General features: G+C 45.8%; 1 protein-coding gene across 11 annotated transcripts in view; it reads left to right on the forward strand.

Annotated features, from left to right (window-relative positions):
* Positions 1 to 7,867: 7,867 nt before the first annotated feature.
* Positions 7,868 to 16,588, forward strand: part of NRG3 (neuregulin 3) — a 937,576-nt gene continuing 928,855 nt past the window's right edge. For all 11 annotated transcript variants that reach the window (XM_032491607.1, XM_032491597.1, XM_032491602.1 and 8 more), the window contains exon 1: positions 7,868 to 8,849. In XM_032491607.1, coding sequence (XP_032347498.1) covers positions 8,015 to 8,849 — 835 coding nt within the window. In that variant the 5' untranslated portion in view covers positions 7,868 to 8,014. The remainder of the gene's footprint in view (positions 8,850 to 16,588) is intronic.

Below are 16,588 nucleotides of genomic sequence, written 5' to 3' on the forward strand. Positions count from 1 at the left end.
ATGCAGACCTTTCTCCTTCTTCCTGAACATGCTGTAAATGGCAGGCATAGACCTTCTACTGTCTTGTTCTTTATCTCACAAATGATTAGCTAAGGTTAGGTGTGTCTCCCTGAAACTAGAAAGACACAGAGATAATAAACATTTCCTACTCAGCGCAGTGACTGTGATTTCATCTAATACCAAAACAGCTCCAACTATAAATCACTCTTGGTTCCTCTCTATGAGAGTCAAGATCACAGCACCATGTTGAGACCTGATTTTGGGGTCTGGGGGTGCTTTCCTTACTATGACCAGTGATGGTGGACGAAACTGCAACTCCAGTCCCATAACTTCAAACAAAACTCTGGACCCAGCTGCTAAGTTCATCACCAAGCAGTCCTTGAATGATCTTCCTTCCCTTGACTGTCTGCATTCAGCTTTAGCACTGCACACAGGCATGGCCATAGATGGTATAAACATGCATTTGGACCATGGTTGAGCTTTTTGTTTAAAACTGGGACTCATCCTTCACCAAATGTAAAGTCTCAAAGGCAGGATAAACAGTAGCTTTTCCAAGTCTTCAAAGCCCCTTGGAGTATCTATTTTGTAAGGGGTAAGCACTGTTAGCCTTTTGGTTTTAGTTGATGTTTTTTTCCAGAATAAACTAGGTGGCATTTTTCCTTCTGTCTTTCTCAACTTATAAGCACCAAGCAAGCTTTGTCCGCTTGACATATCTTTTTTTTTTTTTTTTTTTGACACAAAAGAGATGGGCCAAATCTGCTCTGAGCTATTACTACTTATTCCTTGGTAATTCTGTGGGTTTCCTTCGGGGAGGCCATGTGGTGTGTGAGCTGGGGGCATACAAAGGAAGGAATGAGTGTAAATTCATCACCTGGGGCTGTGAGGTCAGAGCTTCTCCAGGAGCCTCCTTGGTGGTCCTGAGGTTGACACACCCCTGCAAGGTCAGCTTGTTAATGGCAACAACACAGTGCCAAACTCCTATAAAAATCCTTTGCAAAACTTGTTGGGAAAGGCAGGCTCCTGAAATAATGCTTCATAGAAGCAATGTGGATTTTCATTCAATAAGAATACTCAATACGATTTCCGAGCTGCGTTACTACATGCCAGCCTCAGCGCCAGGCACAACACACACGTGACATTTTCCAGCTGCACATCAACTTCCTGAAAGTCAGCTTCAAGTCTGTTTGACTCCAAAACCTCTACTCTCCCCTTTACTGATTATTAATCTAGGTCAAGAATACATTTCTGAATCTGCTACAGAAAATAAGAAGATTGTAGAGCACCTGGAAACCTTCCTAGACTACCAATGATCCTTGCAAGAGGTTCTGAGGGGAAAATAATGCTAAATTCATACTCTTGTCTTAATACGTTAGGTAAAGCAAGAAGTTAGATCTAATCGGGGCACAAATACTACTGGGACTAAAGGGCACAAGGGTGGATGCCAAGACTGTCTGTTTTTAGGTTTCTTGAACAGCTCGACAGGGCATCCTTATGGTGCAGACAGAAAGAAGACCAGTGAAGAATGGCAGGGAATTATCTGATCATTTTCTCCCTATAGGGTGTTATAAATGTTTCATCCCCAAATCTAAGGAAGCAGAATGTTGACTTCTAGAAACAAGGTGCGATGAAGTCAAAGTGTTATTTATACAAACATGAACTCACATCAACTCTTTCTGTATGCAGCTCTATTAAGTTTCCTTTCTTAGGAATAATGAAGTTTGAGACAAGGGATGTTTCTTCCTCAGTTATGAGAAGGTATTTCTGGGAGGTGGCTTTCTACATTGTATCTCTTCTATACTTGCTGTTCACTTATACTCAACCTGCGTGGTGAGAAGCTTGTGAACTGCTAACTGGAATCCTGTTTGCAGTCTGGAGAAAGGGAGAGAGAACGTGAACCACGCTGAGAAGTCCTGTCCTTGGCACCATGTCCTCAGTGGCTGCTTGATCAGTCAGTTGTCAAGGCGAACTTTCATCCACCAGTCCTCCAATTTCAGATCTCTTAAAATTTCAAAAGAATACAGTTGTACAGTGAAGGGATCTAAGAAAGATATACCCATCAATGTTTGGGAAAGACAGCAGGGAGAAAAGGCAAAACTATTGACAAAGAGATGAAAACCTAAATAAGACAAACACAAGGGCAACTTGGAGTGCCAAGAATAAAGTACCCACGCTGGTACCCTGAAGTACAGACAGTTTTGAATTCAATGCAAAAATTTTCCTAAATAGCTCACGACGACACTCAGCTCCTTCAACACTGAATCTCCAGTGTCTCCATTGTCTATTTCTGCTTCTCCTCCTCTACACTCACTGTTTATTCCAACTGCTGTAGGATGGCTTCATGCCTTCCTGGCACGGCAGAGGCTTAAAGTGCCCTCTGCTGCCACAGTCCATTTTAGTTGTCTCCTGACTTGAGATTCCTGAGGCTTGTGTGTCTATTCCAATCCAGTAAGGCCTGGTCAAATGTTAGGTGTCTTACAATGAGCTCTCCAGGATGCCTTTGAGACCCCTCTGACTATACTTGGTGCAGAAAGTCTCTGGACTTGTGTTCTTCCACTTGTGAACTCGGAGCACAGCTTCTGCCAACGAAATCTTCCTCCCCCAAGTACTCCCTTGATCTCCAATGTGTTGTGCCATCTACTCAGTTCTTAGTTAACCTATTTTGAAATTTTAGCATTGTCCTCTGGCAACTCCCACTAAAATTTCATGTTTATTTTATCTTAGTGCCTCCTTCAAAGCTTCTAATTTCAAGAGAAGGGTATAGCTCAGTAGTAGACTGTGTCCCTAGAATGTACAAGGTCCTGGGTTCGATCCCCAGTACCTTCATTAAAAATAAACAAATAGAAACCTAATTACCTCTTCCCCCCCCAAAAAAATAAAAAAAAACCCTTCTAATTTCATATCCTGTTATACAACATTCAGTATTTCCTAGTTTATGAGAGGATAATTAGGGGGAAATCTAAATACTTTAAGTCTGAACATTGTTCTGATCTTTTTTTTTGTGACTGGGCTATAGTTGTGGCTGGAATTTTTCACCTTTCCACTTTGCGCTTTTTGCTCTGTAGAATTTCTGTATTTTTGTGTTTGTTTATTTATGACAGTGGAATATAATGCACAAATCCTTGGAGTCAAGATGTTGTGAAATAGCAGATCCACCAGGGGATTTTTCCAGTACATTTTGAATGAGCCCTATGTATAAGACATAAAGCATCCATCGGAAATAAATAAGGTTTTTTTGTTGAGAACTAGGAAAAACACAATCTGCTTCTCTTGAAAAAAAAAAAAGGCCACAATAATGTACTACAAAATGCGTATCGTTATAGTAATAAGAGTAAACTAAAGCAAGCGAGAATAAGGAACATGCAACCACAGGAAGAAGGTTAGCCACATTAACCCTGTGTATAGTGTTTACTTTGTGAAATGTTTTGTGATATCACATTGCCTAGACACATGATTCCTGTGGATACTGTGAAGAGTATTATGATTCTACAGGCCCGACTGGTTTCAGTAGTAACTATATTTATGCGAGGAACCCACAACTAATAGAAGAACACCCTGTTACTCCTTGGAGTATAAACTCCTCAGGGCTGGAGAGGATGGTAGATTGATTGAGGGTATTGAGATTGAAGAAGAGATGTTCTGTATAATCCCAGCAACCCGATATGTTCTTTGCAGCCCCAAACAGTACTTCTCATTTCCTGATAGACTGTATAATTTACCTATTTTGTCTGTTTGTTTATTGTCAGTCTCTTCCATGAAAATATAGGTTCCATGAAGGCAGGAAACTTTGGTTTTCTCTTGTAGCCTCCATGGCTGGCACCTAGTTCCTGAAAGGTTTATGGAAGGAACGAGCTAAGAAGAAAGGGTGAAAGTATGGGAAGGCAGATTTTTGACTCAACACAAAGACCTTTAAAATTACGTATGTCCTGTATGCTGTCTGCAGCCTGTGTGGTCTTCACCAGGAAGTGATGCCCCCTCTAGAGCTCCGGCTAAGTCCAGGTGGCTGCTGGCCCAGGATGTGTTTGGGGATGACACATTGGACGTTTGGCCACCAAGTTCACTTGCACTTCCAGCCTTGTAGTTCTACCGATAGGCCTTTGACAAAGAATTTTCAATGGCGGGGAACCGAGAGCAGTCATAGTGTATTGTTAATGATGACAACTAACTGAACTTAGGGTTTAAGCGGGAAGGAGTCACAGATGGCATGGGGTCTCCCAGCCTGGAGATACTGGTGCCACTGAAGGGAAAAAATGTAGTTCAACTGAATTGCTGGTTTGTAGGCAAACTTTACATAATGGTAAGAAATTTTGAGTTTAATATGTTAGTGGATCACCCAGGAGACATCCAGAAGGTGATTATATTTGGGCAGATATGGAGCTCAGGAGAGGCTGAATTATCTCATGCCCATTTGTTAGAAAAATCCACACCACCCTCTACAGAAGGCAGAGATACCCATGAAAAGTATGGGTAACTTTTCCCTAAAAGATCACGTGCATCCATCTCTATTAAATAATTATCCTTAGTATTGAAAACCATAGAAAGCACAATTCTCAGATCATTGTATCAGAAGAACAAGAATGTTCCTCGAAGGCTTGTAATCTGTACTATATTCACGATCATGTAGTAGATTTTGAAAGGTTTTATTTAGACGATGTGGTAACTTAATATACGTTAATTAATAAAACTGAATGGTTTTAAATCTATTTAAAAATTGTGCTTAAAAGATGCCACAGGTGAACAGTTCCTTTAGCTATATGATTTTATATTAATTATGTAGAACGTAGGGTTATAGTTTTTACTTCCCAGATGAGGAAACAGAGGCCCAGGGTGACTTTATTGCTTATAAGGAGCTCAGACTGGAACTGTTGCCCTCAGAGCCCGACTGTGAAGCTTTCTCCAGTGTTCTGCTTCAGGGAGCTGTGAGTCGCCAGACTGAGACTCCACCTTACCATGGGACTGATCAGCTGCCTGCTCACTGGCAGTGAAAACCTTGACCACTTGTGCTTGACTCAGCTGTAGACCTCCCCCACCACCCCCAATTCCAGTTCCACTGCCTACCACCTGCTACCAGGGAGCCTCACAGCAAAACTGCAAGTTAATGATGATTGTACCAGCCAAACTTTCTTGGATGGGCTGATACATCTCGCTCCCCCATACAAGGCTATCAAAGCAATGGGTTCTCTCTTGCTCTCTTTTTTTTTTTCCCCTTCTCTAGCAATGATGTTCACTGTGAGAGCAGCTAATGGGTAGTCAAGTGCAGAGGCTTGGGATGTGGGAGAGAATGAGCTGAACAGGGAACCATGAATAAACTGTTAAAGCCAAGTGGAAATGAGAAGTGGAGGGAATTTGGAGAGGCAGATGAAGAAGCCGTTGGGGAGCACTGAGACAACACGGGGTGAATTCTGTGTGAGTACAGTTTCAGGGGAGCACTTGCCCAGCTGCAGGATTACTGCACCCCTTTTTCTACACTGGATTTATTTCAATGGGGAAGGAAGAAGGGTGGGGCCACAGGAATAATGGGGTTGTGTGTATGTGATGAATTAGGAGTGTTTTAGCAAAGTAATTTTCTGTCTCTTATAGCTGACAGCAGCACCTGCTGTAATTTCACAATATTTTGTGAGAAAGCTAGCTTTGATTTGCCATACAGGTCAGGTTGGCCAGTAACAGCCCGGCACCCACAGAAGGTAGAGACTGGGTCAATTTCTATTTGAGAGGACTGTGCCTTGCACTGGAAAGCTGAAGGAATAGAGAGAGACTCAAGGGTTTGTGGTAATTTTTTCACCTGCAATTTCTGGAACCCATAATTCAGCACTACTGGATTAGGGCACGTTCTATCAGACTGAAAATCAAAAGCTTTCCTATGGGGAATGTCTCAATGTTATAGCTGAAAGAGGTGACAGCCACATTACTGCCATCAAAAGTAATTTATTAACTAAGTCTGTGCAAAATACTCTGGTAGGCACCAAACCCCAGGGGTTTCCTGTTTGAATGCATCCCGTGCTCTCTGCTGTCTTTTCAATGTACCGCTCGGCTCTGCTCTCCACCTGTGAATAAATACCTCAAAAACTTAATGTCTGGGGAGACCCATCCCCCTTTGGGGGACAAGAGAACGCTGGTTTCAACATCGGCGCCAATCATACAGTGCTGGAGTGGTGTATTAGGAGGCTGCCACCCTCAACCTCTCTGTCTTGGAGCTTGTAAATAAAACATCTTTCCGGTTTCTACTTTAGACCAGGAAATCTGGGAAGAGTTAACAGGCGAGGTTTTGCACCATCAGCATAAACCATGCTGATGCTGGCTCTTTGCCCCTTCATCCTTCCTTCTTTGCCCTGTCCCTCCAGTCTTCTAGGCAAGTTCCACACTGCACCGGAGATACAGATTCACAGGTGCCTCTCTACCCAAAGGAAGAAACCAGCAACGAAATTTTGGATACCAACCCAAATCGTTTTACATTTTACCTCTCACAATCAGTTTCCTTGTGACGTGCACCTGTGCGTACATCTACATTTTAAGACAATACTTTTCTAAAGGTAGGTTATCACAAATAGGCTTGGAGGTATCTGCCAGGTCTAAATGCACAAAAAGGTCTGCTTCACCAGCATCTCTCTCAGAAAGCCGAGGTCAGAGGGCTCTCGGTTCAGCGGCGCCAGCGGTCAGGCCCGGGAACACACAGACACCCTCCCACGCGCACACGCCCCCGGTCCCTTGCCCGGCAGCGCCAGTCTCTGACCCACTGGATCCGCACAGCAGCCGGGCTCACAATCTGTGGGTCGGGAGCTGCTTTTGCCACACACTTCCAAGCGGGGGTTTGCTTGGCTCATTTATTTATCTTGTACGCATTAAGAAACCACCGTTAGGTGTTGGTGGGAGGCGCTACTCCGCCTGAAGCCCAGCCCGTCTGCGGCGGCTCCGCGCACACCGCACCCGCCCAGCTGCCAGCGCCCTCCTGGAGCCGCCTCCGGCCCGGGGTCCCCGCTCCCCGGGATCCCCGACGCGGTCTCTCGTTTTACGTGCCCCCCACCCCTCCCCGCCCAAGCAGGACCGGGCAGGGGCTCCGGGCGGTGCTTTCCAATCTTCTGCGGGTTGCGGGGTTCCCTCCGCCACGGGTCGGACAGCACCCGCCACGGGCGCCCCGTGCATCCCCAGCCCCTGGCTCGCGGCGGCGGCGGCGGCGCAGCTCGCTGGAGTTTGACTCTCGGGCGGCGGCGCCGGCGCGGAGCCGCAGGCGGCGGGAGCGAGGCGAGCCCGGCCGCTCGCCCTCCGCGCTGCGCTCGGATTGGTCTCTCCCAGACAGTGCTGGCCGAGGGTTGGCTGCGGGCCGGCTGAAGAACAGGTGCACCTTGCCGCCCGGACTCGCGGAGCAGCCGCCGAGGAACGTGGCGCGGCGAGCCGGGCGAGCGGCGGGCAGGCCGGCCCCCTGTGTCGGAATGCTGCTCTCCGGCTCCCGGCGTTCAGCCGCCGGCCGGCTCAGCCCCTGAAGGCGGCGCGAGGCCCAGTGGCGGCTCAGGCGGGCGCCCCGGGGAACCGGCCGGGCGCGGCGCCCCGAGGATGCCGGCGCGGCTGGAGCGCATACAGGCGGCGAGCGGCGGCAGCGGCGGCAGGCGGCAGCGGCAGCGGCAGCAGCGGCAGCAGCAGCAGCAGCAGCAGCAGCAGCAGCAGCAGCAGCAGCAGACGAGGGACCCTGGCGCGCAGGAGGCCGTTTGGCGGGCTGCAGACGCGCCCCGCCGCTCCCTGACCGGCCGACGGCGCCGGGGGCCCGTCTCGCCCCTCTTCCGCGCTCCTCGCCGCCCCCTCCCCGGCCCGCGTCCCATCCCCCGCTCCTCTGCTCCCCGCCCGCCGCCCGCCTCTCGGGGGGAGGGGCGTGGGGGCAGGGAGCCGATTTGCATGCGGCCGCCGCGGCCGCTGCCTGCGCCCGAGCCCGCCGCCGCCGCCGGAGCCCGCGCCCGCGCCCGGCCCGCGCGGCCCCATGCCTCTGGCGCGGCCCTCGGGGGGGCGAAGGTGAAGACCGGCTCCTAGGATGAGTGAAGGGGCGGCCGCTGCCTCGCCACCTGGAGCCGCTTCGGCAGCCGCCGCCTCGGCCGAGGAGGGCACCGCGGCGGCTGCGGCGGCGGCGGCGGCGGCGGCGGCGGGCGGGGGCCCGGACGGCGGCGGCGAAGGGGCGGCCGAGCCCCCCCGGGAGTTACGCTGTAGCGACTGCATCGTGTGGAACCGGCAGCAGACGTGGCTGTGCGTGGTGCCTCTGTTCATCGGCTTCATCGGCCTGGGGCTCAGCCTCATGCTCCTCAAATGGATCGTGGTGGGCTCCGTCAAGGAATACGTGCCCACCGACCTGGTGGACTCCAAGGGGATGGGCCAGGACCCTTTCTTCCTCTCCAAGCCCAGTTCCTTCCCCAAGGCTATGGAGACCACCACCACGACCACTTCCACCGCGTCTCCCGCCACCCCCTCCGCCGGCGGCGCAGCCTCTTCCAGGACGCCCAACCGGATTAGCACCCGCCTGACCACCATCACGCGGGCGCCCACTCGCTTTCCCGGGCACCGGGTGCCCATTCGGGCCAGCCCGCGCTCCACCACGGCACGGAACACTGCGGCCCCCCCGACGGTCTTGCCCACGACAGCCCCTTTCTTCACTAGCAGCACTCCGGGCTCCCGACCCCCGGTGCCAGGAACCCCCAGTACCCAGGCCATGCCCTCCTGGCCCACTGCGGCATACGCTACCTCCTCCTACCTTCATGATTCTACTCCCTCCTGGACCCTGTCTCCCTTTCAGGATGCTGCCTCCTCTTCCTCCTCCTCATCTTCCTCCTCCACTACCACCACCACGCCAGAAACTAGCACCAGCCCCAAATTTCGTAAGTAAACACTGTGAACTCTGATTTACTACTGAGTTACCTTTCTGCCCTCCTGCTGTCTTTTTCCTTGCCGCCTGTCTTCTGGCATCCTTCACCTACCCCTTCCCCCCATTCCAGGTTTGGAACACGGAGTGAGAGAATTAAAACTGGCCACAAGGGAGGAAAAAGGTGCCGGCTTTTTTTCCGTGTGTGGGGTAGGGGTGGTGTGAAGCAGAGGGAGATTGTCAGTCAAGCTCCATGGGCCCTACTTCACTGGGTCCCAAATGAGAGCTAACTCCCTTCAAGGGGTTAAAGCGAGTGTGATTCCTCTTCACTGCAGACCTGCTGGCGAGCTCGGGATCCGGCTCCTGTTGAGAGCTGGGGAGGGAGGGAGGGCCTTCCAAACACACTGAGCCCTTTCCCGGCCCGTGGGAAGGAGAGAAAGAAAAGCACATGCAAATTGACCGACGTTAAACGAGGAAGGGAAATTGTGTCCATGTGGGGGTGGACTGGGGGCGGGGGAGCGGTGATGATTTGATGGAGAGATTGGTACAATGAAGCTGTAGACACTTCCAGCAGTCCTGACCCGGGCAGGGACCAGGAAGGGTTAATTAGAAGCCATTGTGGGAGGTAGGGAAAGGAGGCGCTCCCTGGCGAAGGGCTCAACTGATCACCCCTCAGCCTGCCCACGGCCATTCCAAGGTGTGGAAGGATTTTGTGGATTTAGGGGGAATATGAAGGGAGCTCTGCAGAGCTGCTGCCTCTAGGGTCCTGACGGAGGAGTTTTTTTCAGCTGTACCAAGCATTTGCTTTGTTCGTTTCCCAAAGGTGGGATGTGAACCTCATCTCCCCTCCCTCTGTGCCTGAAAAATATAGGCGAAATGGGACAAAGTTCCCTGCACTCAAGGGTGAGGAAATCCAGCCCTTTGGAAACAGGTCACTCTTTGAATGTAGCTTCTTCAACCTTGGCTCAATTGCTGCCAGTACCGGCCAGTTTACCCCGAGCGTGGTATCTTTCTATTTGTCCAGGAGGTGTATATTTTCTCTACATCTTTATAAATGTTTCAGATGACTGACTGACCTTCCACCACCCTCCCACCACCCAACTGTGTTCTTATTGTAAGGAATCTTAGGGAGCTTCTTAATCTGACTATTGATCAGGATTCTAAGAACAGTTTGTGCAACCTGTGAAGGTTATTTAGGACAAACCCGTTGCCTGCCAGTTCAAGTTCTGTGCAAGGCTTGTCTCCAAAAACTGCCTGGCTGTGCTTCCTTTATGTTGTGTTTCTGTTTTGAGCCATAACATCTGGAGGGGAAGGAAGAGTGCTCATCATTAACTGTTGAGTAGGAATACCCGGGAAGCTTTTCACTCGTCTGGGAATTTTTCATTTCCCTGACCTGTGGTCTTACCTGGAGTGTGATTTAACCCTTGAAACTTTTGTGTGTGTGTGTGGATTTATTGTATTTGTGATTAAAGTCCAAGAGAGACATTCCTTTTGACTCTGCTTTGGGGGAAAACATAGGCTAAAAGATAAATTGGGAGGCAGGGAGAAGAGAGAAAGGGAAGGAATCTGCCACAAACCAGAATGGCAGTCAAACCGGTAACTTACTGCTTCTCTCTCCTTGGCTGAAGCAGTCATTTTTGAGAGCACATTTTCTCAGGAGGTGTATAGAGGCTCCTCTCAACAAAAATCTAGCTGCTTGAGTTTTGTGGAGAGATAAAGGATGTGCAAGTGTTAGGTGTGAACACAGTCATTGAATTGAAAATCTGTATGCGTCTATCCTGAAGACCCCAGGTTTTTCATCTTTTCTGTTGATACAGTTGATATGAATAAATGGAATGTGGGTACACTTCCCAGCCTTGTTGCGTGTGTGGTGGTGGGGGGCTTGTATATTGTGTGTGTGGGGGTATTTCCTGTTCTTTCTCAGTTGATTTCCTTGCTTTCCATTCCGGAGGTCTTTAAAGAAAAGCCCAAGGTAATGATTTCTACCCCTCCATGCTCCCTTCCTACATTCTGTAGAAGGGAATGGCAGCCTGTTTAATAAGTAATGATTATTGACAGGGCTCTCAGCCCCAAGGAAAAGGGGGGGAGACTCTGTAAATGGTGTCAGTGTTCACTTAGACATATAAGCAGTATTTGTTTTATGTGTATCTGAGGTTCAGCTCCTGCTCTTTTTTTTAAACCTTCAACAAGGAGTTGAATTAAGGGATAAAATGCAAGTCTGCAAATCCAGCAGAAACTGACCTGGTTTGCCCATATCAACAAGGGAAATTTTAATGAAAGGAAGATTATGTAGCTTCCATAAAAGATGAGTTTAAATAGGTAGATTGTATGGTAATTTAAAGAAAAAGGATAGTTTAATTATTCTTTTTGGTCCAAGGTTGCAGGATGATTAACAAAAGGAAATACAGATTTCATTTGAGGGATCATCAGCACTGCTGAAGAATGGCTTGAATAGCTTGCATTTATATTTTTCACTTGTTCGATTATGTCACCAAAGTTCCCAGGAGAGAAATTCCCCTTTTTTTCTAGCTCCTACCTCAAGACTTCAAGAGATTTTTCTTTCTTTTTTTCTTGCTTTTTTTTTTTTTTTTTTTTAATGAAAGGCATAGATTGTGTTGAAGCACCCAAGGACAGCTAAGAATGATGCTTTTTTTTTTTTTTTTTAAATTAACTTACAGTTTCTTTAATTGCCAGAGGTCTTTGCTTTCGAACTGAACACAAGGCTTATAGAATGAATGTCTTTGTGTTCATCTTAGGTCAGTCAGAAGGATCTTGTCTGTAAGGCAGCACAGCTCTTTGGAGTGCGAGAGGCTGGTTCACTTTAGAATAAACACACTTGCTGATGGGTAATAGGATTTTTGTAAGCAAAAGCTGTATTTGCTGTGGGAAGGCCCAGTTTGGGAGGCTGTGTCTAATTTTCTGTAGGATCAAAGGCAGAGGAAAATTGAACTTGAAAGGCCAGAAGGAGGAGAAGAAGGACTTGGAAGGTGATTCTTCTTATCGTCCAATCTTTAGAACATGAGCCACACCAAAACTTTCTTCTGTGTTACTGAGATCTTTTGGGTTCCCAGTGAGTTGCCCAGGACTTGTCTTTCCTGTAGATGCTTTAAAAACAAAGATCTTGAACATACTGCCTTAAAGAGATTATGTCACCAGAAACATCTTTGAAACATTTTGCAACTGGAAGTATGTGGTTAGTTTACAAATTTTTCAGTCTGAAGGGAGGTTTCCTGCAGACAGTAGAGGAGCAGTGATTTTTGACCAGTGTATGCACATCCTTTTAGAGCACACTGAGTTGTATTTTCAGACTTGAAACAGACTAAAATGTTGTCAGTGCAAATGTGGGTTGTTATTTTACTCAGCGCAAAGCGCTGTTTAACAGGTAGAAGACTAGAGTCTTTGGCTAAATTCCAGCAATAAAGACAAAGAGCCACTTTTAATGGATTATTCTTTGGGTCGTATTTGGAGGGTATGTAACTAATTCTAGTAAGATCACAAGTCTTGAATAGCGGATTTAGTTAAGAAGTAAATGTAGAGTCTATCATTGATGTGTAACATGGTATGGTGATAATTTTAGTACAACCAAGGCTATTTAAGTAAAACTTTATTTGGTCAAACCTGTTGTTCTTTTGAAGAGAGCCATTGATAACACTGACTATTTTTCTATCTATTCTTTTTTAAACATCTGAAGTCTTCCGTTAAGAGTACTCTTAGTTACTTTGTAAGCAGCCTCAGATATAATTTGTTTAAATACAGTTACTCCTATGTTGTCTTTTATCTGTGTGAATTCAAATGAATTCCAGCATAGAAGGTACTGACCCCAATCATGAGTGGTAGCCAATGTGAGAGGATTCAGAGATCGAGATCAACATTTCTTATGAAATCCACCTGACAGCTTTTTTATGAGCGCACGCTGCAACCTGAGTATGTTTTGTGTTCCTTTGGCCTTAATACAGAATTACGAGACTTTCTGTTTTAGTCAATTATACTGTAGATTTCACTCTTCAGATACTTAGGTGGTGCTTCATGGTCCTAACAGAAAAAGAGGGGGAGAGGTGTGGGCATAGAATTGGCAAGGCTCTTTTTAGGACCGTTTTTGGTTTGTTCTCAGTGCCTTGAGGCTGTGGTTTAAGCCTTCCTCCCCCGCCCCTCGTGACTGAGATGTGAGGGGTTGGCGATGCTCACTCAGTCCCCTTTTGCATGTTTGATTGGTGAGTCCAGCTACCTTTGTATCTGTGCTGTTTCCCAGGTAGGCTTTTTTTTTTTTGTTAAAAACACAGTGTTGATCCACAAGCTTGTCAGAAAGACAAACAGGCAAACAAAAAAGCTAGTTTGTGGCAACTTCTCTGTGCTACTAAAGAAACCAACTTCTCTAAATCCAGAGTAAGCCCTAGCAGGAGTGCTGGTGCAGAGTCTGAGAGCAGTGCTGTCCCAGGAGGTCCGGCGTGGAGAGGAACACCGTCTCTCCGCCCTCGGCATGCCTTCCCAGCCCTTCCTCCTCTGCACGAAACAATGAGAAGAAGGGTGATTTTCAGCTCCCTTCTTTTGTAGAAATTCTTTCCTCATAACCTCTCATCTCCAGTGCCAAACATATCTCAATATTCTATCTGAAGTGTTGAAAATGAAACATGAAAGTTGGCCCTGAAATATATAAGAGCAAGGACAGAGCCATAAATCTAAGCCTGTGAAATGCATTTGAATTGCTTGTGAATAGAACTGAAATTCATTTTTCTCCCTTTGAATCTGTTTTTATCTTTAGACTTTTGTGTTGGGTGAGGCACAGAGCTGGTACTGCGTTAGCAAATACCACTGAGACATTTTTGGATCCTAGAAATGTTCCTTGTCTACACTCAAAAATGTTTCCTCCCAAACCATGTATATGTTGGAGGCAGGAGGGAGGAATAGACTTAATTTAAAGCTTTATAACATCAGAATGAAAATGTACCTAAATCCATTCATGTGACTGTTACTGAAAGTATTAGGACACATGATTAGTTTGGTGTTTCATTTTTACCACCCTTTCTCTCAGGACTTCATGTACTTCTGTCTAATCCAGTCTTCTGTGGAATTGGATTGTGGCTCTGTCTGAAGGCCCCTTACAAACTTTGGGTTGTTTTATTTTAGCCCTTTATTTCTTAGTTTATAGTATAAGCAGTAGTCATTAAAAGAATTTTTCTTAGATATTCTTAACATTGCTTGTTGTTTCAAGTTGTTTTAAAAGTCAACCCTTTTGTTAAGACCTGTTAGACTAAGTTGATGTAGAAAGTTCAGAAAAAAAAATTCTGCCCATTTATGCAGTTGAGTTATTAAATTGTCTTGGTGTTTTATTTGTTTTAATTAAAACAATTTGTTTTGAAAATTCCAAGAACTTGATGGAAGACAAATGGCCATTTTTGTCCCAATAGATCAGTTTACAAATCATACTAATTTTGACAGTACTTATTATCTGATTCCATAAAACAGTCTACAGTTGAACATACACTAGTATATCCATTCATATAATTATGTTGTTTTCATAATATCATCTTTTGATTTTTTAATTCATTTTAATGAATATTTATTGAACATTGATTTGGGGCATTACGATGCTGGTAGTTTATTGGTTAATTTTAAAAAGTCTATAAAAGTAATGGTTTAAAAAGCAGAAAATTAAAATAAAACTTCAAATATATACAAGCATTCATTCTCCCATATCTTGATGTAGGGCTGAGGAATTTTTTTGAGTGTTTGTCTGTCAATTTGAGCTTAGTGTCTTATTATTTTTTTTCCCATAAACTACACCTCTAATTTCTTGTTTCTTCTTCAAGGACACTGGTGAAGGAATCTGAACCCAGATTCTTCATAGATACTATACTATCCCCCCTGCCCTGGGAGTCTTTTCCATGTAATTCAAAGTAATTTTCCATGTAATTCAAAGTAATTTTCTTCTTCTTCTTCTTCTTCTTTTTTTTTTTTTTTAAACAACTCACCATTTGGAGTTTCTTCAAAGCATTCAACTATGTTTTAATAGAAACCACAATTGTCTTTCATTGCCACAATCATGTATCATTGGCTTACATAAAATTTAACTCAATTGCATAATTACAATAAGAACAACTGGCCTAAGCAGGTTTGTTACCCCCGCTAAGTGTTGGAAGCACACAATCTGAAAGGAGGTTGCGAATGTGTGTGTGTTCCTTCAGGTTCTCCTGGTGGCTGTGACCTCATGGTTCAGTGGGCCTGACGGTGTTTGTCACACTGGAGGGGTGGTGACAGCCGGCTGGCTCAGGGTTAGGAAAGTGATTCCTCTGGTGGTTATAGTATCGAAAATGTAAGTCCATGATGACCGTATACTTTAGAAAGTTTTGTGGGAAGGTGACAAGGATTAGTATAGGAAAAAAACCAAAAAAACCCAAAAAACCCAAAAACTTATATTAAATGATAACTGCAACCTCAAAGAACCAGTTTAATCTCTCCTCTAGGGTAATGAAGGGGTGATGATAATAACTTGCTTTGTATACCATTTCTAGAAGAGCTTATAAGCTGCAAGCGTTCTTTTTGCAAACATGTTTTTATGTCAAGAGAAATGGGAAGTGGAGAGACTAGATATTTTCATCCAAAAACACATCAGCCCGTTGAATTCAGTGGAAATACTGGAGCTGGTTTGCTCCCTAGTTGGAGGGACCTTCCCTCACAGTGAGGGATGATTGTTCTTGGTGCCGGGGGGTCTCCCCTCTTTTCCTCTCTGATGCCCCGGGACACACAGTAGACTGTGGTGTGGAAATCCACCTCCAGTCACCTTGGAAGTTTAGTCACGAACTAGAACCCACCGTTTCTCATCCTTTGCTTGGTAGACGGTCTTATAAAGTCTGTTTTGCACATATGTTTATCAAAGAGAGGAACTGAAATTTGGGAGAAAATGAATAAGATGTGTGAATTATCTACAAATCTGAAATTTATAAAAAGCTGAAAAGCTGAAAATCCTTGATGAAGGAGTGCCCCCATGGCTTCCTTTTGTTCCACTTCCACCCTGTCTTATTGTCATTGAGTCTATGGGGTTTGGAGGGGACTGCAGTGAAATAGGCAGTGGCTACATTGAGCTCTCTTCCCCTCTTAATTTAGGAGTTACTATAGTTTCAGTTCCAGAGGGTTACCAGGTTGCCTGCACCCATCCAAGAGCTCTTTTCAGAGGTGTGCCTTTGTACTTCAGGGAACTTTAATACTCTTGTTTTGAAAACATCTTGCTTCAAGTCTGTGTTTGTTGGAAACTTCATCCTGTGTTATATTTTGAAATACTACTTCTTTTTGATATAAGCTTTTATTGTTCAAGACAGTTTGGTGATTGTACATAAATCATAGATTGTCATTCCCAGGCCTAAAGAGAGGCTTGTCAGAAACAAGCCTACAAACTGAATTCAGAATTAACTTTAATAATAGAAGTTTAGCGGCTTCCAGTGATGAGATTTTGCCTTTGAGGACTTTTCCTAGAAGTGATAGTGTGTGTCATGGATGCGGTATAGGCTGTAAGAGCAAGAAAATAAGGGCTTCTGCATGCATGCAGCAACTTCAGCAGTGATACGTTACAGCCAGGGCTGTGAGAAGAGGATTTTTATACTGAGCATTTAATAAGAATTCTTGGACAGATCAGCCTACTTCCTAGGACACCCTTCCCATGACTGCATATGAGCCTGGCCCTGATCTTCCTGTGACTTGCCAGGAAACTCGCAGTTCATTAAGAGAACACCATACCGTCATCATCACTTTGGGATCAGACTC

The sequence above is a fragment of the Camelus ferus genome, chromosome 11 (genome assembly GCF_009834535.1).
Source record: "Camelus ferus isolate YT-003-E chromosome 11, BCGSAC_Cfer_1.0, whole genome shotgun sequence".
NCBI classification, from domain to species: domain Eukaryota; kingdom Metazoa; phylum Chordata; class Mammalia; order Artiodactyla; family Camelidae; genus Camelus; species Camelus ferus.